The 26,852-nt window shown below is 32.1% G+C and overlaps 1 protein-coding gene across 1 annotated transcript in view; it reads right to left on the minus strand.

Annotated features, from left to right (window-relative positions):
• Positions 1-7,277: 7,277 nt before the first annotated feature.
• Positions 7,278-26,852, minus strand: part of Atg5 (autophagy protein 5) — a 318,890-nt gene continuing 299,315 nt past the window's right edge. Inside the window, exon 6 of the mRNA XM_065506799.1 lies at positions 7,278-7,434. Coding sequence (XP_065362871.1) covers positions 7,316-7,434 — 119 coding nt within the window. The 3' untranslated portion in view covers positions 7,278-7,315. The remainder of the gene's footprint in view (positions 7,435-26,852) is intronic.

Here is a 26,852-nt window from a genome sequence, read left to right on the forward strand (position 1 = left end):
CATATCTAGTGGCCAACCTACTTATTGGCCTACAGACCTCAATAAGATTCCCGATCTAATTGACTTCGCTGTAATCAAGAATATAAAAAGAGAATTTATTTCAGTGATCCCTTCGCTGGACCTCTCGTCAGACCACTCGCCTACAGTTTTAACGTTATTAGCAGTTCCAAGTAAATTGGAAAACTCTTACTCTTGTTTCCCTAACAAGAAAACGAACTGGTTAAAGTATAAAATGTATGTTAGCTCACACTTGCCACAAAACATCTCATTGAAAAATGAGTATGAGATACAATCCGCTGTCGATATATTTACAGACATTTTAACAAACGCCGTTAAAGTGTCCACGCCCCCAGTCACCCTGGGGAATTACAGACATTCAAAATGTCCTAAAAACATTGATTCTCTTATCAAAGAAAAGAGAACCCTCAGACGTCAATGGCAACAATCGCGATCTCCGAACGTAAAGGCTAAACTTAATCAGTGCCAAAGAAGACTTCACGTCGCCTTAAAGATTAATAAAGAATCTAACCTGAGAAATTATCTTAGAAACTTAGACCCTACTAAGAACACAGAATATAGTCTCTGGAAAGCTGTGAAAAATATGCAATGCCCTATTGTATATGAGTCGCCCATACGCCTTCAGAACGGAGAATGGGCAAAAAATACTTCAGAAAAAATCGAAGCATTTGCCAATCACTTGGAGAATGTATTTACCCCAAATGATACAAATTCATATATTAGAGATAATGTCATAAATAATGTGGTGCCAGCCCCACTAAAATTCCGGTTCTCTGCCGTGAGGACGACGGTCAAAGGTCTTAAGGCTGGAAAATCACCTGGTATAGATAAAATTACTACCACGATGATAAGTAATCTGCCCAACTCAGCACTGAGAATTATTTTGTTCATATTTAACTCAATACTACGTATTGGATATTTCCCATCCTCATGGAAAATATCTGATATAGTTATGATACCGAAACCGGGAAAAGATGTCACTCAAGTGACATCATACCGTCCCATTAGCCTATTGTCAATATTCTCAAAACTTTTTGAAAAGTTGTTACTTGAGAGACTTATAGTGCACCTTGACGAAAATTGCATTATTCCTGACCATCAATTTGGTTTCAGAAGGAAACATAGTACTATCGAACAGGTACATCGGATAACTACACTTATTCGGAAAACCTTCGAGAGCAAGCAGTATTGTTCCGCATTATTTATTGACATATCTCAAGCCTTCGATAAAGTCTGGCACGATGGACTAATACACAAAATTACTAGATTACTACCTGCGAACGTACATAAACTGCTTAAAAATTACATACAAGAAAGATCTTTCCAAATCAGATCAAAGGATGTGATCTCAACACGTCGAAAAATATCCGCTGGTGTACCACAGGGAAGTATTCTAGGGCCGTTCCTATATATTTTATATACTGCAGATATGCCCACGAGCGCACTGACTCACACATCTACATTTGCGGATGATACCGCTTTTTTAAGTACACACGAAAATCCCGTAATAGCTTCTGAACAACTCCAGTCTCACATCGGCGATTTGGAAAAATGGCTGGACAAATGGAAAATTAAGGTCAATGCAACAAAATGTATTCACGTTACATTTACTTTAAGACGAGAAAGTTGCCCTTCCATACAGATAAATAATATCAAAATCCCAGAACAGAGCCATGTGCGATATCTCGGTATCCATCTTGATCGCCGTTTAACATGGTCCCACCATATTGAAGCCAAGGTTACGCAAATAAAATTAAAGTCAGTCCAACTGTACTGGCTAATTGGCCCACGATCTGCTCTAGACTTGGAATACAAAGTGCTTTTGTACAAAACAATTATAAAACCGATATGGCTATACGGCATTCAGCTATGGGGAACAGCCTCCTCATCTAACGTTGAAAAATTGCAAAGAAAGCAGTCAGCACTGTTAAGGACAATAACAGGTGCCCCATGGTACATTCGCAATAGTAATATCCATAGGGATCTCAATGTCCCCATAATACGCGAGGAGATCAAACTCTCCAGTCTAAAATACATTTCAAAACTAATGGATCATCCAAACCCCCTCGCCAGGGAGTTGCTGTCATTTGAGGGTCATAGACGACTGAGGCGATTGGAAACACTGGATCTGGCCAGATAATCATCGAGCACTCATGTTGGATATTGCAGCGGCAATAACAACTTTAGTTTTAGTTTAGGTTAAGATTTGAATACTTATTTGTAAATTTCTAAAAAGAAAGATTCAATAAAGAAAAAAGATACTGAAAAAAAAAAAAAAAGTTAAAACATGTAAGCAATTGTCTCCAAGTGTATGATGTAATTCAATGGATCAACCAAATTTTAGTTCTAAATGTTAAATCCTGTATGAAAGACAAACATCTCAAAAGATTTATATGAAGAACAATGGAGAAAATACCATTTGTAAAATGGAACGATTGTTTTGGAGAAGAGTCTGGAACAAATATAAATGTATTTTGGTATAATGTTTATTCCTACAAAGATTCTGCTGATTCAAACCAATTCAAGGAGCTTGCTGAACTAGTTTTAAATATTATTTGTGTTCTAACAAGTAATGCTTGCGTTAAACGCGTTTTTTAATAATTAATCTTACTAAAACAAAAATACGAAATAAAATGCAATATGATCTATTAGAAGCTCTTCTTAGACTAAACACATACATTACAAATATGTAATTCAATTTGCTGTGAAAAGTTCGAACCATCTCCTGATATGTTGAAACTTTTTAACTCAAATGTACAATAAAATTTCTAAAGCTAATAATTCGGAGGACTTTGATATCGAAATTTTTCATATAGTCAGTATTGGCTAATAGTATTTAAATTATTTGAATTAAAGTAGTATGTACACTAGGGATATAACTATTGACAATTTTTGCAAATATGCAAATTGGCATAGCATAGTCGGATAGAGCATTAAAAAATATGAAAAAACCACAGTATTATTTTTTCGCAGTTTTTAAAAATGTTCACGCAACAAACGAAATAAAGTTTTTCATTGAATATTTTCAATTATTTCGAAATACAATACATTTTATTTTAATAACAACTGCGGACATACTACAAAAGAAAATTTTCAAATAAGGGAAGTATCCCTCACACTTGCAAAAAAAAATAAAATTATTTATATAATTTTTCAGTGAAAAAAAAATTGGTTTATTTTAGAAATTGCTGTTGGTGCGTGATGTTTTTGATTCCAAATGACCTAAAAAAATGATTTTCGTTACTTATACAACATTGGCCATCACGTGGTGGTATGCCAAATTTGGCCAAAATCAGTTATATCCCTAATGTACACATTTAAGTATATAATAATATTTAATTCAACAATAATAGGTAATTTTTAGAGTATTTGGGGATTTTTGGGGATAAAAAAAATTTAAATGGGGATGAGGGCTGAAAAAGATCTGGCAGCAGTGTATATGAGGAGCCGCAGAACAAAAGGTACATTTTCGCATATTTCAAATTTTTGGGAAATTTCATCTATTTCGCCCCCCGCCAACTTCATGAACCTGCAAATGGTAACAAGTTTCTTACTTATCAATAGATACGTCTAACTGCTATAAGTCACCACATTAAATGTTAAGGATGTTTGATATACAGGCCTGTTCTGTAATCCACGTGATTTCAAATCACATGCCGTTTTAAAATCACACGTGTGATTTGTGCCTGTTACGTTTTGTTGTATAAAAAACAACAACAACGCCAAACGAAACAAAATAACAAAACAAAAAAAATACGCAAGGCAATGAAACCAACACACATCCAAACATACGTGTCGTTGTATAAAAAACAACAACAACGCCAAAAGAAACAAAACACAAAAAAAAAAATTAAACCAATACACATCCAAACATACGTTTTGTTGCTTTTTTGTCAAAGCATGCAATAAATTGTGTTTTTTTGATAAAATTTTCAGAGGTTGTCTCCGATTTTTGCTCATATCTCCGTTATTTATGGACGGATTTTGCTGATTTTAAATAGCAAAATTCTCGAAAGCATGTGTGATAGAATTGTTGAAGATTTAGATCCCGGAGATATCTGGGGCCTTCAGAAAATTGATTTCAACAGACAGACAGACGGACATGGCTTAATCGACTCCGCTATCTATAAGGATCAAGAATATATATACTTTATAGGGTCGGAAATGAAAAATGTAGAAATTACAAACGGAATGACAAACTTATATATACCCTTCTCACGAAGGTGAAGGGTATAAAAATGCCTGGAGCTTCTGTTATATCTTCAATGGAGTTACATTTTATAAAAATTTTGCAAAAACTATAATTTAAAGATATTGAACATATTTTAGACAAACATTAAAAAATTTTAGTCTGGCAAGCTTCATGTATTTTCGAAAATCATAAACAGCTGACAACTGAAAACAAACCTGAAACCACAAAAGCAAATAAACTTTTTACAGCAGAAAAGGTTTTATTAAATTTTAATTGTTTTTTTAATAAAACAAGTAATTCTATAAGAAAATTAATAAAGGAGATATGGTTTAATTTATTTTAATATTTTCCATGTAATAGCCGCAGAAATAACCAAGTGATTTGAAAACATTAGTGACTTTACTGAACGTTTTAAAATCACAAAATTATGTGCTCAGAACACCTTTTATGTGATTTGAAACCACTTATAAAATGTGATTTGCAGAACATACCTGATAATACCATTTTAATATCGGAAAAAGAACCTTTTGTTAAAAAATAGAGAAAAAAGTACGTTTTGTTAAAAACAAAATTAAAAAATATGTTTTTAACGATAATATTTTAAATGAATGTTTTTAATCCTGATCTAATACACATTGAAATTAAATAATTTTTTTTTCGTTTTATACTATTGTTGTACGTTTTGTTAAGCACAATTTTTTTTAGAACCCATTTAATTAGTAAAAAAATTTGCTAACTTGATTGTTTCAGGAAGATTTCAATCCAAATATTATAAAAATACTAAAAGAACCAACTTTCGATAAGATGCGAAAAAGTACCTTTTGTTTTGCTATCATTCGTGAAAAGTTCGAGTCAAATGAAATTTCTATTCAGTATATTAGTACCAATGAAAATACTGCAGATATCTTTACTAAATGCATAGGAAAAGAAAAACACATACAACTCGGTAATATGATGAATATCACTTTTTAAACAAAATTTGAAAATTATGTAAAAAATTATATTTTGCATTATAAATTATATAATTTTATGTAAAGTATTTGAATTGAGAAGCAGTATGTTAGTATAACCCAGGGTTTACCTTTACAACCCACACACTTTACTATTTATTAATATCATTGGCCCATAATCATAGTCAAACACTAAAGTCGGTTATTTTTAAAATCAACTTTAAAATAAAAACCTGCTTTTTATTCATTTGCAACCATAGTCAAAATTAAAGTATGTTTTAAATTGAACCGACTTTAACTGGGTGCCACCGCAAATGTAGAAAATGTTTTCATAAAATATCCAACAAAAAACAGACAAGTGGCAACCCTGAACAGCTGACATACAATATTAAAAAAAACAAAAAAACGTAAACAATTGCTGAATTCACAAAGCCCCTTGTATCATTGTATCGAGTGTATTATTGAATTCAAATACAATAGTGTAAGCTTGATGTTGGAAATTTTCATACAAAAATTAAATACACTTATACACTTTTATTTTGTATGTTTTTAAAAAGTTGTATTGGTTTACAGCTATAAATTTCTCTGAGCACACATAGTACCCGTATATGTGAGAGAGTAATTTGAAAAAAATTAGAGTCGGTCTACTTGTTATACATACTACGCTTTCAAAAACATTCATACAATATACAATGGGTGTTCACAAACTAATAAACAAAAATTGTATTTAATACAAGATACACCATACAAATTGTTGTGAATTCAGCAAATAAAAGTGACCGGGACATCTAAAGAAAGAAAGTTGTTTATTGTGGAAAAATGGAAAAGATAAGATTAATTAATAATAATTACGATATTTTGGTACTAATTTTATTGATAACTGTTCAATAACTGCAAAATCTCTACCAATATCTTGTAACTTAAACATTTTTTACTTTGTGACGAACTTTTTTACTCGGCGAAGAACAGCTGATGCTGTTGTTAAACGAGTTAAAAACAACTTCAGCTAGTTTTATATTTAGAGTCGACTTCAGCGTCAGAAGTATACTTTAACTTGTATATGATAGACCTAAAGTCCACTCTTAAGTAAAGTCGAGTTTAATTCACTTAAAATGTACTTTATTTTTGACTATGATTATGGGCCATTGTCTACATTTCATTTATACTTTAGTTGTAAGTTACATTTATGAATTAAACCTCAATCATTGAATAAACTAGCTAATGAAATGTTTGTTTCTCGTGTACTTAATTTGACATTTAATTCAACAAAAATAAAGTTTTATAGCAGTCATGCCCAAGCCCTATACTCTTGGTACTCTTTTGTTTTTGTAATTGCTCTTAGCTATAGGCTGTGTGTTTTGTATACTCACTAGAGCACTCAGCACTAGCAATACAAAATACACAAACAACCAAGGCGAATTCATATAAGGTGTTCTCATTAGCCCAGCTGATCATCAGCTGTTTTATCCAAACTGTCAAAATTTATGTTTGTGTTGGTGCGCGCCATATATATGTGTGTGTTTTTAATGCGTCCATTTTTTTCTGTTGTTTTATATTCAATTTCTTCTGTTTCTCCACGCGTTTGAACTCATCATCGAACATTTTAACATCCTCCACATGAAAAGAGGCAATAAAAATATATATTACACCAGTTTTTTGTTAAATTCCACTTTAATATTGAATTCGCCTTACTTGTTTTTTGACAGATTGGGTATGTTGTTTTTTTATTGTTGTATTTGTTGTAGGGATGAGTACACCTTATATGAATTCGCCTTGCAAACAACTTTGTCTTATTATTTTTTTTTTGTCGTTCTTCACTGAATACACGCATGTTGAAAGCAACAAGACTTTCGTATGCTTTGCTGGTAAATATTGACGACTGCGATCATCCACGTAGATTTTGTTTTTGTTTATCGTATGATATTTTAAAAATGTGTGTGTTGAAAGTGAGTTTTTTTTTCTTTTTTCTTTGTATGAATTGGTTTTAGCAACAACAAATATTGAATAAAAATTTGCTTTTCTGTAAATGTATTGGTGTTTACTCTTCCATAAGGAACTTGTGGGCGCCCCTGTTTTATAGTATTAAAATTAAATTACATGAAAAAAAAATAAATGAATTGATTTATTAATACATTTATTTCAATTAGTTACATATTTACACATTTTCATAACAAATTACCAAATGCAAGAAATTGTCTGGATAACTTAGGTGTTCGGACATCCATTGTAGATGGGTTTCTTCATGAATGTTAATGCCATGAGTTCGAATGCCAACTAAAAAAAAAATATATATATATTAATTTAAATCATAATGCTAATTATAAGTACATATGTAGTATATATCATGAATTCGAACAAAGAGCACAGAAAAAAACACAAGTTTTGGCCTTTTGGTTATCCAATTTTGACCATATTCAGCAAACCCATAATCTTATTTACGATTTAAATATTTTTAAAATTCAAGAAAATTTACTTTATATTCAACATTAAATATTAGTATTTTATGAATCTGACGTCGCACAGAGTAGCATTTTAGCAAAAAACCTAGACAAAATTATTAGAATTGTTTTTTGAGTTAAAGGCTGGATTTCTTTTATAGTTTTAGGATTAATTGGGCCCAAGGAAGAATGCAACTGTTCTGTTTAAGCTTTGATATTTTTACAAATAAAGCTAGAGTGTCTGTAATTCTCATTCACTCTAGTGTTTTATTTGTATAGTATCTTTAGTTTTTCTAAAGCCTTTTGGGAAAAGGTTTCCTGACGATCCACTGTGGGAGAAAATAAACAATTTAGTGGCGCAAAATAAAAAAAAAACTTTCGCATATTTGATTTATTGTTATGTAGTTTCAATCTATAGTTGTTGCTGTACTTAAAAATATTTAACATTTATTAATAACTTCAGTGGTTTGGTTTTGACAACTATTTAAATGTAAAAAATATTTCAGAAATTTTTTTTATTAAGAATTGGTTTCAAAGTTGTTGTTAAGCTGGATAGTACAAGGTTTTCTTTAAGTTGTATTTTTACTTTTTTTATGTGGATGGAATATGAGGCTTGGTAAATCAGAAAAATAAAAATATATTTTTCGCTATTTGTGACAACCAATGGCCATATTCTTATTGAATTTTTTTTTTTACTTTTTGAATTTTCGGAAGGTTGCCAGTTACTAATGCTGTGAGATGCAGTCTTAATTTTTTTTTACCAATATCAAGGCTATATTATAGACTACATATGCTGAAAAATTTAGCTGCGAAAAAGTGCGAGGTGAATTTATATAATTTTTTTAAGAAATTATTATCGTTGGGACGATGTAAAATCTCGTACTAAATTTGTTCCTTATTTTTTTAAGATTGTATATAAGAAGTGTTATTGGTAATTACATTATATAAAAATTAAATTTATGTAATTCTAACTACTTACAAGTTGCTAAAAACAAATGCCCATATACCAAATTTGACTTAAAATTATGAGTCCTTTTAAATATGGTAGTGCGTTATATAGATTAAAAATATAACATTTGCAAAGCGTTTTATGTAGAGATGCCAAATGGGGAATCCCGTTCGAGATTTCCTAAATCCCGAACACCGGGATTTTATAATTTTAAATCCCGGGTTTTTCGGGATTTTACAAATCCCGTTTTTCATAAATAAATAAGGTAAATTGTAGTTTTATGTAAATATTAATATATTTGTTTTAACGCTTTGTTATATCAACATTGTCCAGAACTTCATCTGCAAGCTATAAAAAAGTGGAACCATTATCGAAAGATGTTAGGCAACTTTTGGACGACTCTGAAGACGACTAATTTAAATAAATTTTAAAAACCTCATAATAAAAATTCACAAAATTGTAACAAGTGTTAGTTAGCTTAATTACTCTTTATTTCATTGTTTAATTATAACTAAATTATTTATAATAATGAAATAAAATCATTTCATATCTAATAATTGTTATTCGTTATAAACTTATTAATAAAACTAAAAAAAGTTTAATTTTATATGAATATTTCGACCTATGCCGGCAATAGGGTAAATGTCCAAAATCTATAGATTTAAATAGTTACTTGCTATAAATAAAATTACTTATATAATTTAAATTTTTTGAAAGATATATTAAAACAATTTCTTACAATTGAAAATAGTATAGAATTTCTTCCGAGGTAGTGTAGTTTAGCAACCACTATCGCTCATTCTACTGAAGTAGCAATACCCATTTTGCATTACTTTAGTAGCTTACCTCCTTGCCTGCAATTTTTCCATATAAATGAAATTAATTTGGCCAAGCGTTTAGAAGATACGAATTTAGTTCCACTAAATTAGGGTTTTCTCCCACTGTGCGATCTGGCCTAAGCAACCTGTTACCGACAGTTGTTTTATAACAAAAAATTACAAGTGTTAAAATTAATAGACCCCACTTTTACAACCATGTCAATCTTTTAGTTTTATCTTTACACATTATACAATAACAAAACACTAAAATACCCCGCCATTTAAAGAACAAATTGTCAAAAATTTACAAGGAGAAAGAACTAAGGTAGAATCTAAAATGTATTTAAATTTCATAATAAAATAAAAATAATTAATTTCGCTTACAGAATTTTAAAACGACTAACGACAACTTAGCCTTTTATTCAACAATTTATTTAAAATTCTTACACTCATAAAAATATGGCGCAATACAACCCAACCTCAGTGTACAATTGCGTGTTATGTACTGACCCGGACGATTAAAATATGGTTACTTGTTCTAAATGTCTTTACAGCTATCACAAAAGCTGCTGTAATATCGATGATAATTCCGATATATTTTTATGGAGGTGTCAACAATGTACTATTGGTATCGGGCAACACAATGGCACACATAACCTCAATCCATCAAACCCATCTTCGGATTAGAAATTATTGAGGAATTTCTACAACAGCGACCACCACAAACTATCTCACAGATCCCACAAGTCACAACAGGTATGGCGACCAGTAAGACTCAATTGAAATTACAACAGCTAGAGGAAGAAATGCGCTTGAAAGAAGAGTATTTGCGGCGTAAGTATGATTTACTACGTGCTGACGATGATGACTGCCACCAACAAGTCGATAATTCGCAGACACAACTGCTACAGGCGGAGTCTAATATAATAAATAATGATGTTGCATCAATTAGACCACCGCACAGTGGTTTAGAAACTTTTTTTTTTGGAAATTATTCGGTATCTCGGGAACTATTGGAGATGTTATTACAAAATTTCACATGGTTAGAGCTGAGGTGTTTTTGAGTTGAATTACATTTGTTCAGCTTCCTAGGGGTAATACGGGCCAGTTTGTGCCCCCTCAAAGTTGGTCACCTCGGGTCTCAAAATTTTTAAAAAAATCCCCAAAAATTCATTTATGATCCGAATGAGCTGAAATTTAAAATATAAATAGTCCTTGAGAAGATCTACAAAAAATACGCTTACATGTGTAGGTTATCTCCTTCAGTTGAAGAGATATTTAGGTTTATTTATTTTTTTTTTAATTTTGCTCGATTTTTTTTTGTTTTTTAGATATGGCGGCCCTACGGAGGGTCGAATTTTTTTTCAAAATATCAGCTATATTGGCAATAAAATTCTAAATAAAATAAAAAGAACTTGGTAACAGTTATCTCGTCCGTGTAAAAAGTTACACGCATCCAAAGTTGGAACATGTAAAATGGGCCTAATTTTTTACGATTTTTCCTAAAAAAGTCCCTATATTTTTTCTTTTGTATAAACAAATTTTCTTTGGGACTATATTGTCGATGTCATTTCGTAATTTTGGAAAAACCTTCTTGCCGTATTCCCATCATTTGTACTGTCGTATCCAATAAGTGGTTTGTTTATATTTAAGCCAGTTATCTCTTTAAACTCTTCTTGAATTCTCCGTTTTTCGTTTGCTCTCATTTCCATGAGTTCTTTGTTATTTCTAACCATCTTCGTTTGGTTTCCAGGTATGCTTCTGTATTTTAGATCATATGCAATGTGAAGCATGTGTTCTAAAAAGCGTATCCCTGCATGTAGGGGAGATATTCCGAATTGAAGTACATCTTTGTTAATTGATGTCGTACTTGGGGTATCGTCAGAAATTTTCAGATTTTTTCATTCCGCATAAAAAGCATTTCCACGCGGAATCTGTTTCCGTTATTGCATTACATACTTTTCCATCAATCATCGTTAGTTGAAGCTCGAACTGTATGTTAATATAGTAACCATGGATTTCAATACAAAGGGGATGCAAATTTTCTATTGAGCGATTAATGCTATCAACCCAGTCTTTTGTAACTGACTTATTTTCTTTGAGATATTGAAATCTGATTGGTCTACAGAAAGCTTTAGATCCAGGGGTTTTGTTTCTCCATACATAGTTGATACTATTGGCTGATGTCGAGGCAACAATTGAATCATTCCTTAGGCGCAGTGGAACCAGTGATGCCATAAAGACACTTTTGTAGCCAGAAGTAGTATGTGTTCCAGATACTTGTTTGTATTCCGGCAATGTTGATAAGCCATCACATCCCCATTTGCATATTAGTGTTAAATTGGATTTATTAAGTTCCTTCGCTTGGTTTCTCGAAAATGTTGCAAGAAGTCTTATAGCTGTATTTTCCAGGATTGCAGGCAATTCAACTATTGCTCCATCATTAGTTACTTCAATTGGCGATGGTATAATAGTCTTCTTCGTATCCCATAATGCATTATATCCTGGTAGAATCGAACATCCCTTATCAGATAATGCCTTCCTTAGTTTAATGTATTTATTTTTACTGAGTCCTAGTTCCAGCATAAGGGCAATAGCTTCATCTTCAGAAAATTCTGACTCTGGAGAAGGTGTTGGAATACTTTTAACTATTCGCTTTAGACGTTTCGGTGATGCATCAGGAAGAATGTCTGCTATTTGTGTTGCTTCAGCAGGTTGCTTATTTCTTCTCAGCACTTATTTAAAAGAATCCTTGACTTCAGCATCCGAATGGGTAGATAATATATCTGATAGCCTCATTTTTTTTAGATTTGTCTCCCAGGTCTTCGTATGATTTACAGGGGGCTCCTGCATTAGTTGTTTTTATTTCAATAAAACATTCTAACCAAGTAGCAAATTTGGATTGAAATCTTCGTATATTGTAGTTAACAGACTTCATCTTCAACTCAAATAGCTTGATGAAATTATTTACTTTATCTACTTCGGTATTAATAATTTTCGATTGGTTTTCAATTTCAACATATCGTTTGTATTTTTTCGGCTCTCAAGGTTTTCGGAGTCTCCCACAAAACGCAGCAAAGTTAAATGTTAAAGCAATGACGGTTAAAAAATAATGATGAATATTTTAAAAAATATTAATTTATATATCAAAAAATATTCACATAGGTAGAATAAATAATAATATTTTCTTCTATATTTATAATTCATTCATATGTTAAATCTACAGGTAAAAGTGAAAATCCATATAACTAAATAGGGAATTGTAGGGGCATAATGTGTAGCCTACCTAACACCTAAAAGTGCCCACTGTGACACCTCACACCTGTAGTTTATGTAATAAATGCAACCTTTATTCTACCTAATAAACTAATTTATTGTAGGTAAAAAATTTTAGAAATTATGATAGGTACATTAAAAAAAATAAAAATCGTGTTCAATAAATTTTATAACTCTGCAAAAACAATTTACATAGAATACACACTGGCCCAAATACTATATTATGGTCTACAATATAAGGATAAAAATGTTCAAATAATATATATCTAAATGAAGATTAACCTACACGAAAATAAATATTATTTGTTTTTACTGCGAAAAATGCATTATACCAACTTTTCTTTAAGGTCAGTATACGTTTGAATTCATTAGTTACATTTAATATGTAAGTATACACATTTTGCATGCAATATATGAAAAAACGTTCGAATTTTTCAAAGGCGGCAAGGTTTGTGGAGCTTCTGAGTAGTAGATATATGCCTTTTATATAAGTATTTGATATTGGTAAAAACCTTAGGACTTGTAGATTCATATTTTAATAAAATTAAAGAATTTAATTAATTTTTTGAACGTCATTTACCTTAAAAACTAAAAAAATTATAATATGGTGATTTTCCATGAAGAAAAATATAAAATTTGAGTTAATGTAAAATTTTAACGGTTAAAGATATCATAACAAAATTGGGAACTAATTTAGATCCAAATGTCCTTAAATTAATGACATTATAATTTTTGACATTTTTTATTTTCAAATACCGAAATTCCTAAAACGGGGAAAATGTGTTCCAAAAACTGAGTTTTTTTTTAGAAAAGTGCATACTGTGACGCTATTTACCGTGTGATAGTAAAACAACTTTCTAAGTATTTAAACAACATATAGGGTTATACAAATACGGAACTTTTTCGAGGATCGGTGCTTTGCCTTTTTAGAATTTTTTACTGAAACCTAAATATTTTTTTTAAAATTGTCCAAGTTTGGATAGGTCTGGGGGATACTGTGTCCGCTTAAGTGAGCCCAATTTTACTTTACATGCTTTTGCATTAAGTTTTCTTTCCGGAAAATATAAAAATTGTATATAGTCCAAAAGAAAATTTGTTTCTACAAAAGAAAAAATATAGGGACTTTTTTAGGAAAAATCGTAAAAAATTAGGCCCATTTTACATGTTCCAACTTTGGATGCGTGTAACTTTTTACACGGACGAGATAACTGTTACCAAGTTTTTTTTATTTTATTTAGAATTTTATTGCCAATATAGCTGATATTTTGAAAAAAAAATTCGACCCTCCGCCATATCTAAAAACCAAAAAAAAATCGAGCAAAATTAAAAAAAAATAAACCTAAATATCTCTTCAACTGAAGGAGATAACCTACACATGTAAGCGTATTTTTTGTAGATCTTCTCAAGGAATATTTATATTTTAAATTTCAGCTCATTCGGATCATAAATGAATTTTTGGGGATTTTTTTAAAAATTTTGAGACCCGAGGTGACCAACTTTGAGGGGACACAAACTGGCCCGTATTACCCCTAGGAAGCTGAACAAATGTAATTCAACTCAAAAACACCTCAGCTCTAACCATGTGAAATTTTGTAATAATATCTCCAATAGTTCCCGAGATACCGAATTATTTCCAAAAAAAAGTTTCTAAACCACTGTGCACTAATTAATCAACACTGCCAATGTACAAAGGGTTATACAGTGAACATACCCCATGTCAATCAATGTACTTATGACATCACACATCAAAATAAACAGATGACGGATTGTCATTTTAATAATATATTTGGTGATAAAAACAACAATAATAAACAAAAAACAAATAATTGTGAAAATAGTAGTGAGCCACTACACAACTTGTGGCCAGACAATGTATTTCAAGGGATTTGCCAGTGTTTAATGGAGACCCAAAGGAATGGCCAATATTTTTAAGTGCATTTGAGCAAAGCAACCGTGTTGCTGGATATAGCAACGAGGAGAACCTTATTAGGTTGCAAAATTGTTTACGCGGTAAGGCACGGGAACCTGTCCGTAACTGTTTAATGTTGCCGGACATGGTACCAGACATCATAAGAACATTAAAAATGTACTTCGGTAGACCCGAGGATATAATTAAAAACTTAATTGATGAAGTACGTAAGTTTACACTGCCAAGAGGAAAATTTGAATCCATGATACAATTCGCCTTTGCAGTAAAAATCTTTGTGCAACTATCCGAGCCTCACAATTAGAAGAGTATTTAATTAATCCGACTCTTTTACAGGAATTAGTTGACAAATTACCATCAGACACTATACTGCAATGGGCGTTATTTTCTAAGGATTTGTTGCACCCAAATTTGGCAGATTTTTCCAATTAGCTATACATGATAGCTGAAGCCTGTAGAGTAACCGTCCCGGTATTTGAATCCTGTAATGATTCTAAGTCATCCAAGTGAGAAGGGCGTCTTAACACCCACACAGCTGCTACTACGGAGAACCGGAGAAAGTGTGTAGTATGCGATGAACCCCACAAAGTGACTCAGTGCTTAAAGTTCAAGGATTTATCCACAGCTGATAAATGGGACGTTGTAAATCTTAATAACTTATGCCGCATTTGCTTAGGCATACATCGGCGTAGATGCTGGTTTAAAAAGCCGTGTGGAGTTGACGGTTGTAAAGTACTTCACAATGCATTGCTTCACCCTGAAGATCAACCATCTGGCGGCACTGTTAATAATCACAAAGGGAGAATTATTTTATCGCATTGTGCCAGTTACTCTGAACGGTTACAAAAAATCGATTACAATATACGCACTCCTGGATGATGGATCAACCCTAACACTTTTAGAGCAAGAAATAGCTGATTCTTTAGACGTAAAAAGTACGAACGACCCACTATGTATCCTATGGACTGGTGATGTTTCGCGTTTTGAAGAAGACTCCAGAAGATTTGATTTAAAAATTTCATCCGCCAAACCCAGCTCTAAAATTTTTCCTGTTAAAAACGTATACACTGTAAAAAATGAATGTGGTTGATATTAAAAAGAAATACTCTTATCTCAAAAATATACCACTAGAAAGCTATAAAGACGTAGTTCCTTCCATGATTATAGGTGTAAACAATCCAAATTTAATTTCATCTCTTAATGTTAGAGAAGGAGGGTGGCAACAACCAGTAGCCTCAAAAACAAGACAAAAACAAGACTAGGTTGGACGCTTTTTGGTGGAGATTCTAAAGCAGGTAATAGACTCAACTTCCACAAATGCAACTGTGAAGAACTTCATGACGTTGTAAAGCAGTTTCTTGTAGACGAAAATGTTGGCATAACATCTCCAGACAGGATGCCAATGTCTAAGGAGGATCAACAAGCTTTAAACACTTTAGATAAAACGTGTAAATTTCATGAAGGTCAATACGAAGTTGGACTGTTATGGAAATCTGACTCTCCAAAGTTGCCAAACAGTTTACCCACAGCCATTAAACGTTTACTACGTATTAAACGAAAAGCAGCTCGAAACCCGGAACTTGCCGAAATTTTAAGTCAACAAATTGCTAATTTGGAAAACAAGGGTTATGCAGAGCAACTTCCAATTGAAATATTAGAACAAACTAAAGGTCTTGTATGGTACTTACCCACATTTATCGTTAAAAAACCCACATAAACCTGACAAAATTAGACTCGTATGGGACGCAGCTGCCAAGTCTGGTGATTTTGCCCTTAATGTCTTCCTGTTAAAGGGCCCTGATTATCTAATGCCACTAATGAATATTTTATTTAATTTTCGGATTGGTGCCATTGCCGTGTGTGGAAATATTGCAGAAATGTTCCACCGCATAAAGGTTAGAAAGGAAGACGCTAGTGCCCAGCGTTTCTTATGGTGGGACAATAAAAATTCAATAGTGGTTTACCAGCTTAACGTCCTCACATTTGGTGCCTCGTGTTCGCCATGTATGTCACATTATATTCGAGACAAAAATGCAAAAATATTTGGTAGTAATCAAAAAGTAATTGATGCCATAACTCAACATCATTATGTCGATGATTTTATCGACTCAACAAATACCATCGAGGAGGCAATTCAGTTGGCTTTAGGCGTAAGAGAAGTTCATGCAAAAGGAGGATTTCAAATGCGTAATTGGTCTTCAAATTCAGTTGAAGTGTTAACAGTACTAGGTGAAACCAGTAGCAATAAAACTAAATCTTTCGAAAATAATCAAAATTCTATTAAATTTGAAAAAATTCTTGGCCTCTACTGGGATCCTAAAAATGATATTTTTAAAATTAATTTGATGTTTGTACGACTTCGTAGACCTATCCTGAATGGTGAAATAGTGCCTACAAAACGGGAATTACTTCAGGTTTTAATGTCCGTTTTCTACCCTTTAAGGTTTGTTACATGTTTTATGTCATATTTAAAATCTATTCTTCAGGAAATATGGCGATCTGCTTTGGATTGGGACCAAGCCCTTAATGGTGTCATTTTTTGTAAATGGAAAAATTGGCGAAAATTTTTGCCAACAATTGATGCTGTTTCCATACCACGATGCTATTCTATATCCCTACAACATCATAAGTATATAGCAGAACTCCATACATTCGTTGACGCCAGTGAGAATGCTTATGCAGCCGTGTCATATTTTCGAATAGAACTTAACGGTAAGGTGGAAATACGTCTGGTAGCAGCTAAATCAAAAGTAGCCCCACTTCAACCCTTATCCATACCTCGACTCGAGTTGCAAGCCGCAGTAATAGGTGCAAGACTTATGAACACAGTAAGTTGTCACAAAATTAAATTGATGCGAAAAATTATGTGGACCGATTCTATAACCATTCTATGGTTAAGTGGAGACCCGAAAAAATTTAAGCAGTTTGTGATGTTTCGTGTTGCGGAAATTTTAAAGTTTACAAATGTTTCTGATTGGAGGTGGGTGCCAAGTGCAATGAACGTTGCAGATTTTGCTACAAAATATAGACCTGCAGTAGATAATTATAAGGAGTGGTTTGAAGGCCCTTCTTGGTTAAAACTTGATGAAAATGAATGGCAAAAAAGCACAGTAGGGGTCTCGTCAAATATGCATCAAAATATTATATCAGAAATTCGTCCTCGATATCTCAATATTCATGCTCGGAAGTCGATGGCATTACCTATTAATTTTGAATATTTTTTAGCTGGTTTAGGCTTTACCGAGCTGTTGCAAACTGGATAATGTTTATTGAACTTAAACAACAAGTGCTACATAAACAAAATCTAATGGTTCAATTGAATGCATCGCATTTTAGTAAAGCAAAAAAGGTAATTTTTAAAACAGCCCAAATGTCAAGTTTTCCTGATGAATATGCTGCCATTCGAAATGGATGGCCAAATTCAAAGGCCGGTGCTTTTCATAAATTGAACGTTTATATTGATGATGGCGACATAATTTAAGTAAAAAACCGAGCCAAATACGCGACCCCAGCCTGTGGATATCAACGTGACCTCATTATACTGCCAAGTAAACATCATTTAACAAAACTTATAGTCTTGAGTTATCATCTTGCGTATCACCATCAAAATCACGAGACAGTAATAAACGAAATTCGCCAAACATATTTCATAGTAAAATTGAGAGTAGTATATAAAATAGTTCGGCGAAATTGCCAAAAATGTAAAATTGATGCAGCAAAACCAGTTTCACCACAAATGGCACCACTTCCACCTGCGCGGCTTGGATCTTTTCAAAGGACCTTTACTTTTGTCGGGGTAGATTATTTTGGCCCAATAGTTGTTACATTTTGCAGAAAATCGTTAAAACGATGGGGTGTTATATTTACGTGCCTCACTGTAAGAGCTATACACATCGAAAAAGCACATACCCTCTCAACCGACTCATTTTTAATGGCTCTTAAAAATTTCATTGCAAGACGGGGCACACCTGCGGAAATTTATAGTGATAACGGTACAAAATTTCGAGGAGCAGATCGTATTTTAAAAGAGGAATTTACAAAAATAAAATTTAATGATGTTCAAACTGAAATGGCACATAAGGGAATACTATGGAAATTTAATCCTCCAGCCGCACCCCATATGGGGGAGCATGGGAGAGATTAGTGCGGTCAGTAAAAACAGTTTTGTATAAAATATCTCCATCACAAAAATTTACTGATGAAAGCCTTAGAAGTTCCTTGATGGAAGTGGAGTTAATAGTAAATTCAAGACCCCTAACATATGTATCCCTGGAAACTGAGGATCAGGAAGCTCTTACCCCAAATCACTTCCTTTTAGGTAGCTCAGATGGCATAAAACCATTAGGTAATCTTGAAAACATCGATCATAAAATGTGTCTACTACAAAGTGAGGTTTTTACAAACATGTTTTGGAAACGATTTGTAAAGGAAATCCTTCCAACATTGACTCGACGTTCTAAATGGACCCAACGTGTTAAACCACTTGAAGTGGACGTCAGGTCAGACGGGCCAAAGTTAAAACTAAAAGTGGTGTCATAGAGCGACCAGCAGTAAAATTAGCTGTTCTCGATGTCGGCAATAATTGGGAGTAAAAACATTTATTCAGCGCCTTACTGGGGGGAGAATTGTTACCGACAGTTGTTATACAACAAAAAATTACAAGTGTTAAAATTAATAGACCCCACTTTTACAACCATGTCAATCTTTTAGTTTTATCTTTACACAATAACAAAACACTAAAATACCCCGCCACTTAAAGAACAAATTGTCAAAAATTTACAAGAAGAAAGAACTAAGGTAAAATCTAAAATGTATTTAAAATTCATAATAAAATAAAAATAATTAATTTCGCTTACAGAATTTTAAAACGACTAACTGCGAAAAATTAGTCTTTTATTCAACACAACCAGTGAAATGCGCATTATTGTTCGGGGATGTAGAGAAATGCTTAAAGATGAAATGCACACTTACAGTTTTAAGAAAAATTTCATTTTATTTTTAAAAAATTTAAGTAATGTTCATGCAAGGGTGTTAAGCTAAAATTTACTTACATTTTCACGCAATTCAGTGGTTTATATATGTATAATTTTCCTAATAATACCATTTACCTTTAATATATTTGAAAAATATAACATTACTCCATAAATAAAAAAAAATTATGGGGATATCATAAACCGTTAGGAAGATATGCCCAAATCTATAAGTCTCTAAAAATTCTTTTATTTTTGATTTTCCATGGAAAAAAATGTAGCCCCACTTCCCCCAAGCTGTTTTTTAATAAAATGAAAGTTGGGAGTGCCTTGTTTCGATTAAAAAAAAAAAATAGTTTTCGGAACAGGATGAAAACTTAAAAATTTTTGTCGAATAATAAACGAAATATCAAAAAAATTCTTATCTATGTATGGGTTTCGTGGGCGGTGGGTATGGCCGATTTTTAAAACTCGGCATGCTTTCTTCTTTTGTTTCAAAAAATATATGTACCAAATTTCTAGACTTTTACTTGGATAGGAAAAATTTTATGCGAAAAAATCGATTTGGATTGTATGAGCAGTGGGCGTGATCGATTTTTATAAAATTTTATTTTTTTTCTCTTAGTTTGGTCTATATAATTCTCGTTGCCAAATTTCAGCTCTCTACGACCATCCCTCTGTGCGGGGTCCCGAATTCCGAAAATTATAAGAAAGAAACGTACATAATTATGTCTTTACAATTGAATGTAAATTTTTTATTTAGCAATTAATTTTTATTACACACTAAAAAGCATACATTCATAAATAAAGTACGTTATATAAGAAGATATAATAATAAAGTATTGTTACGAAATTGTACTTGAATTCAAATAGAACGATTTTAAGGGCTGATTTAAAAGTAGCATAATGCTTTCAAATAGCAGTGCTGTAATAGCAATCTGTAACATATCTGTGGACATTACTAACATTGAATAAAAGCTTTCAGTTGACCATTGATCGTAAGTATGGCAACGCTGTTTGCTGCGACCGTATATTCGAATTCGAATATTCACTTAAAGAACATTGTAGAAAGTACACCACATATGGCGTATGTATTAGAAAGCTCAAGACAGTTAAAGAGCAATCTAGAGTGCAGATCGCAGTATTATAAATAGTGGCAGAGGTTGCAGTCGTTAGTGAGTTTATCAGAGACGCTATTCGAATAAACATCAACTGAGTGCCTTAAAGTGTGCTGTATTTTTCAAGTGAATTCGTGTACATTATAAAGTGTGTCTGTTTTTCTGCGAATTTATAAACGTGTATAAAAAAACATTGAGTGACTATTTAATTCTGTGGTTGTTGTACATTTTAAATAAATAAAGAGATGTTACAATTTTTAAACTACTAAACGGCTTTTATTTGCAATCAAAAGTATCCGGTTTATTTAAAGGAAATAAACCAATGTTTTGAAAAGGTTAAAACGTAACAATTGGTGTCAGAAGTGGGATTCCAAAATAATAAGCATGAAGTTTGAAGAACTAAAAGTTGAACAATTCAAGAAAGAATTGAGTAAGTTGGAGCTACCAACAACAGGTAACAAGGCAGAATTGCAGAGAAGGCTCATAGATGAATTTAAGCGGCGTAATATTGACATTGGAACTTATGAATTCGAGTATAAAGAAGAAATGGAAGTTTCTGCACGTGCAACAACAAGCAGTATGGATTTAAGCACAATGTTTGCTGCTATGATGGAAAAATTGAAGGAAGTTTAAGCTGAAGTTCAGGCAAATTCTAGAGAAGTTCGAGAAATGTTTAAAGTAAACAACGAGAAGCTGTTAGCTGAAGTTAAAGAAACTTTCAGAGTAAACTCCGATAAACTTCTAGCAAAACTACAAGAATCTTCTAGAGCCACAGATATAAAAATTCAGAAAGTCTGATGTTATTAACAGCAGAGTGGAGGGCATTGATAAAAAGGTGTCGGACTTAGAAACAAAATTGAATAATGTTCAATGTCAAAAAGAGGCAGTTTTAGAGGCTTTAAATGAGAAACAAAGTAAAGCCAAATTAAATGTTATAACTGTGGTAAAATTTGTCACATTCAGCGAAACTGCAGAGCACCAAGAAAGCGAACCAGATATGTTTCACCGCTAAGAAACAACCAGCAGTCGAATCAAGAAGCATTACAAGGACCACCTTTAAAAAGAGCTAGCACTGAGGGAGAGGATTTGGTATGGGCCCGTGAGGAAGTGGAAGATTGTATAGACAATGGTTTGTTGGTGTTGGAACCAGCGGATGTGAGAAGTGGCCATGTAACAATGGAGGCCCTCGTTGAATAGTGCAACGACGGAATGGTTCCTGTTGGAGTGATTGGTCTGTCCCGCAGGCCGGGTTCCAAGATGGGTGAAGGTGCTTCAGCAGAAAAAGAAATGCATGAACTCGTTCGGAGACGAATTAAAATGACAAATGACCAAATGAAAACCAGATATAGCTCGCAACGTAATAAGAGTTTGTCATCCAAATTAAAGAAGGACCGCATAGGGTAGTTAAGAAATTGGACGACATGGTTTATAGAATACGGAAATGTGGAAGACCGATATCGGGAATTAAGGTTGAACATCTGAAACTACTAGCTGCCTATGGGAGAAGTGAATCTATGCCTATTCGGGACGAACAGGCTTAAGCGGTTAGCAGTGTTACGAAATTGTACTTGAATTCAAATATAACGATTTTAACGGCTGATTTAAAAGTAGCATGATTGTTGCTAATGCTGTTGTACATTTTAAATAAATAAATAAAGAGTTGTTACAATTTTTAAATTACTAAACGGCTTTTATTTGCAATCAAAAGTATCCGGTTTATTTAAAGGAAATAAACCAACGTTTTGAAGAGGTTAAAACGTAACAGTATTTTGTTTCCGACATATGCTGCTGCCGAAAAACATCTTTCACATTCCATCTTTCATATTGGTAAAACTGTTTGCAAATACTTATAACAAATCTGCAAGTATTTTTCTCTTGTTCCTTCAGAAATAAAATTATATTATAATTTGGTTATGTTATGGTTATTTGAGGGCCTTTGCATTTATTAATAATATTATTTTGTTCGAGCTCCTCATCTGAGATAAAATCAATTTCGTTTGAAGTGAATTTTAATTGAGTTTTGTTAGATTACTTACAAAAAAAGGTGAAGAATTGATTTCCGGAGCCCCATTTAAGGAAAACCAAAAATACCGCTTTCCTTTATTAACTATGATGTAGCAGGCGTTGCGTTTAATAACTTATGGTGTTTTCTTTTCTGAGAAAAATTTTCCATTTATGTTACCATTGGCGCAGGGGTATGTTCCATCTAAAAATGTATGCAAACATGCGAAAAGTTGTCGGTTTCCTTTCCAAATATGTTGCATAAATAATTGGTAAATATGTTACATATTTCACCCTAAATTATATTTCAGGGTGAGCTAATACCCTTTTTTGCAACTGCGTTAAGTACTTTTTTGTAATTGAGTAAGTCTACTTTTACAATGTAGAAATTGAAAGGCAGACAGACGAAGTTTGTGGGCGAGGGGTTCAAGAAGTAGAGTGTGTATTACACAGGTTTAGGTTAGTTCAAAAGAGAATGAGAAAAATGTCTGCCTTTCAATTTCTGCATTGTAAAAGGGGACTAACACCTGATTTCTATTATTGAAAATCAGTGTTGTTAATGCTGTTGACAAACACACACAATTGAATGTCGGAAGTCGCTTTAACAGTGTTAAATATCGTTTTTTAATACGAAATTCATTCAATATTTGGCACGCTAAATATACATTAGTGTTAAGTGTAAAATCCAGAAATTATTTTGTTCCATTCTAATAGAAAAAAATGTTTCACTTTGCAAGGGTGTGTGTAACATGATAATAATATTACACATTTATAAGGCATAATTTTTTTTAGAAAAAAAAAACACCATTAGATGAACATTAGGTATATAACTAATTTTGGCGAAATTTTTGGCATACCACCACGTGATGGCCAATGTTGTATTAGTAATGAAAATAATTATTTTAGGTCATTTGGAATCAAAAACATCACGCACCAACTCCAATTTCTAAAATAAACCAATTTTTTTTCTCTGAAAAATTATATAAATAATTTCATATTTTTTTTGAAAATGTAAGGGATACTTCCCTTATTTAAAATTTATCTTTTGAAGTATGTCCGCAGTTATTATTAAAATAAAATATATTGTTTTTCAAAATAATTGAAAAAATTGAATGAAAAACTTTATTGCGTTTGGTGCGTGAACTTGCACAAAAATGATAATTTCCCCTATTTATTTATTTATTTATTTATGAAAAACGGGATTTAGAAAATCCCGGGATTTCTGATTAAAAAAAACCCGGGCTTCGGGATTTAAGAAATCTCGAAAACTACCGGATTTTCGGGAACGGGACATCTCTATGTGTGATACACAAATGATAATTTTCCCTATTTATTTATGAAAATCCGGATTTAGAAAATCCCGGGATTTCAAATTAAAAAACCCGGGCTGATTAAAGTTGTTTATTTCTCTACAATGCGTGTACACACGTACGTATAAGAAGAGTAAATGAAAAACGTGGCGCCCATCATTTGCCTTTTCCTGTTGTAGAACGTCAAAATAACCATACGGTTCTATATTACTTTTTTTAGAACTGTCATTTGTTTTGTATCTATGTTATTATGTTTTTAACCCCTCTCCTTTCGTACAGTAGAAGAATTAGTTTTATTTAATTTTTTTCTATATATATATATATATATATATATTTTACATTATTTAAAAACTTTACATTAAATAAAATGTAAAACTAATTAAAATTATTATCATTATAAGCTTTATAAGTGTCAGTAAGGAGTAGTTTAATATTATCTGATGAAATAGTTTTTCTATTGTTTCGTGATTTTTGCGGACTTCTCTATTTGTATCGCTTCTGCTGAATTTCCTCCAATAATTCGTACTATATAATCTGCACGGCTTATTTGTGGCATCAGCAGCTTCTTCCGACAATTGTGCAATTGGCAAGATTGCTTGCTTTATTACAGTACCGCCAATATTAATGCAATTCCCGCTAGCAATATGACCCCTTTCACACTAGGCAATTTAGTTGCGCAAGTCTCTTCTCATTAACCCGATATTACCTCTGGCATCTACAAACACAAGAGATATTGCTTCCAATATTATATTCAGGCGTTATTTTTTTATGATTATCTTACTTTCTTAAAGAAGTAATTTTTCTTCGTCGATCATTCCTTGCCACTTTTGAATTCGATTATCCAAAATATAAAGCATCAGGGTTTAGAGGAACATTCTTCTGCTACGTGTTAAAATCTTTTGACGTTTAGCCTCAAATGTAACACCTTATTGTGGATTTTGTGTCATTTGCAGCATTGCATTCTTTTCCGTCCACCATTATGACTAGCATGGTACATGATGTGAGAAATTTCGTGCACAAAACGGAGGCGGATTAGCCTACGGAGCCTAAATTATTTTTGTAGCCAAATACTTGTATTGACACAGCAAATTTCAGCCATTTAGCAAACGTTCTTGAAATTAGTTAAACATAGCCTCACTGCTAATTAGAGTATTCAATCGATTAACCGTTAATCGGTTAACCGATTAATTTTGGACGGTTAACTGTTCGAATAATTTGAAATTGCCGATTTTCAAATAACAAATAAACCGATTAATTTGTGTCGATTAACCGAAATTCCTTTTTTTTTGCACTTTTTTGTATTTATTTTTCCGTTTCAATTCAAATACAAATTTCAAATTAAACTTAGATATTTTTTAAACATGATTAGTGAGTATGTATGTATGACAACTGACATATTTAATTTACATGTATGTATTTGAAACTTTGTATTTACATGTATAGACGAAACTTTTTTTTGAAATGAGTCTTTTATCATAACTAAACGAAACTATTAAATTAATAAAAATCTAAAACAATCCAAAAAGGAATATTCTTTATCATTCTTTTGATTTCTCCAACATATACAATCAGCGAGAGAGTTTTTTTTCCAAGAAAAGTTTTATTAAATCTAAAGAAAAAAATCGTTAAAATTATATTATTTTTTGAAAGATTATTTCAGAAGATCTCACTAAAATCCTAAAAAACTCACACATCGCACATTTGCTGCAACAACGTCATAATTCAAAAAATTTCTTAAATAAATTTTCAACAAATCATGCGATTTCAGAAATATAAACAGTAGATGTTAATATCTTTCTAATCTGTATTTAACCAAATTTTCACTTATTAAATATACTAGAAAACATGAATTTTAATTTTGATGTTTACAACAAAAAAACACTCTCACACACAAAAAATAATTGACTTTTTTGAAAACTGATGAAACTATATGAAATATTATAGAACAGCGTATATTTTGTATTACTCAGTTCATAAAACAGGGATTTTGAGTTATGACGTTGTTGCAGCAAATAGGCGATATGTTTGTAAAAATGATCTCAAATACCTTATTTGCTGTTTTTTATGTTTTTGTACACAAAATTCGTTGTTGTATTTTCAATTTAAAATGAAAATATAAATTATTCAGTTAATCGAATAATTTTAAATTAACCGATTATTAACCGAATAAATCTAAACCTCGATTAATTATTTGCTCGATTAACCGATTAAACCAGAAACCCGATTAATTGAATACCCTACTGCTAATATATCGCCATTGGCTTGACATTTGGAAATACAGCACACTTTTCTAACTAAAAACTGAAATGATAAACATTTTGTGTAATCACCCACAAACATATTGTTACGTTTTTACCTTTTTAAAAAGGGGATTTATTTCCTTTAAATAAACCGAATACTTTTGATTGCAAATAAAAGCCGTTTAGTAGTTAAAAATTGTAACAACTCTTAATTTATTTAAAATGTACAACAACAACAGTTTAAAATAGTCACTCAATGTTTTTATACACGTTTATAAATCCGCAGAAATACACACACTTTATAATGTACAAGTATACACTGGTAGTTGATGTATTTACTTAACGATGTTTCAAATTAGACTCATTCATTTGGTGTTCTCACGGCCAATTTATATACGCTGCATTAACACCTCGAAAGCTATTTCTACAATGATCTTCAAACTAGAAAATTCGGATTCTAGAGCTTTCGATATTAATCATTAACCATTTAGTGTTGCCATACTTGCAAACAATGTTTAACTCAAAGCTTTTATGCAAGATATGATACAGTGTGAGAGGTACTGCTGTTTGAGAAGCATTATACAACTTTAAACTGGCCGTTCAAACAGTTATATTTAAATTTAAGTACAATTTCGTAACAATATG

Source organism: Calliphora vicina, chromosome 4 (assembly GCF_958450345.1).
Source record: "Calliphora vicina chromosome 4, idCalVici1.1, whole genome shotgun sequence".
Lineage (NCBI taxonomy): Eukaryota > Metazoa > Arthropoda > Insecta > Diptera > Calliphoridae > Calliphora > Calliphora vicina.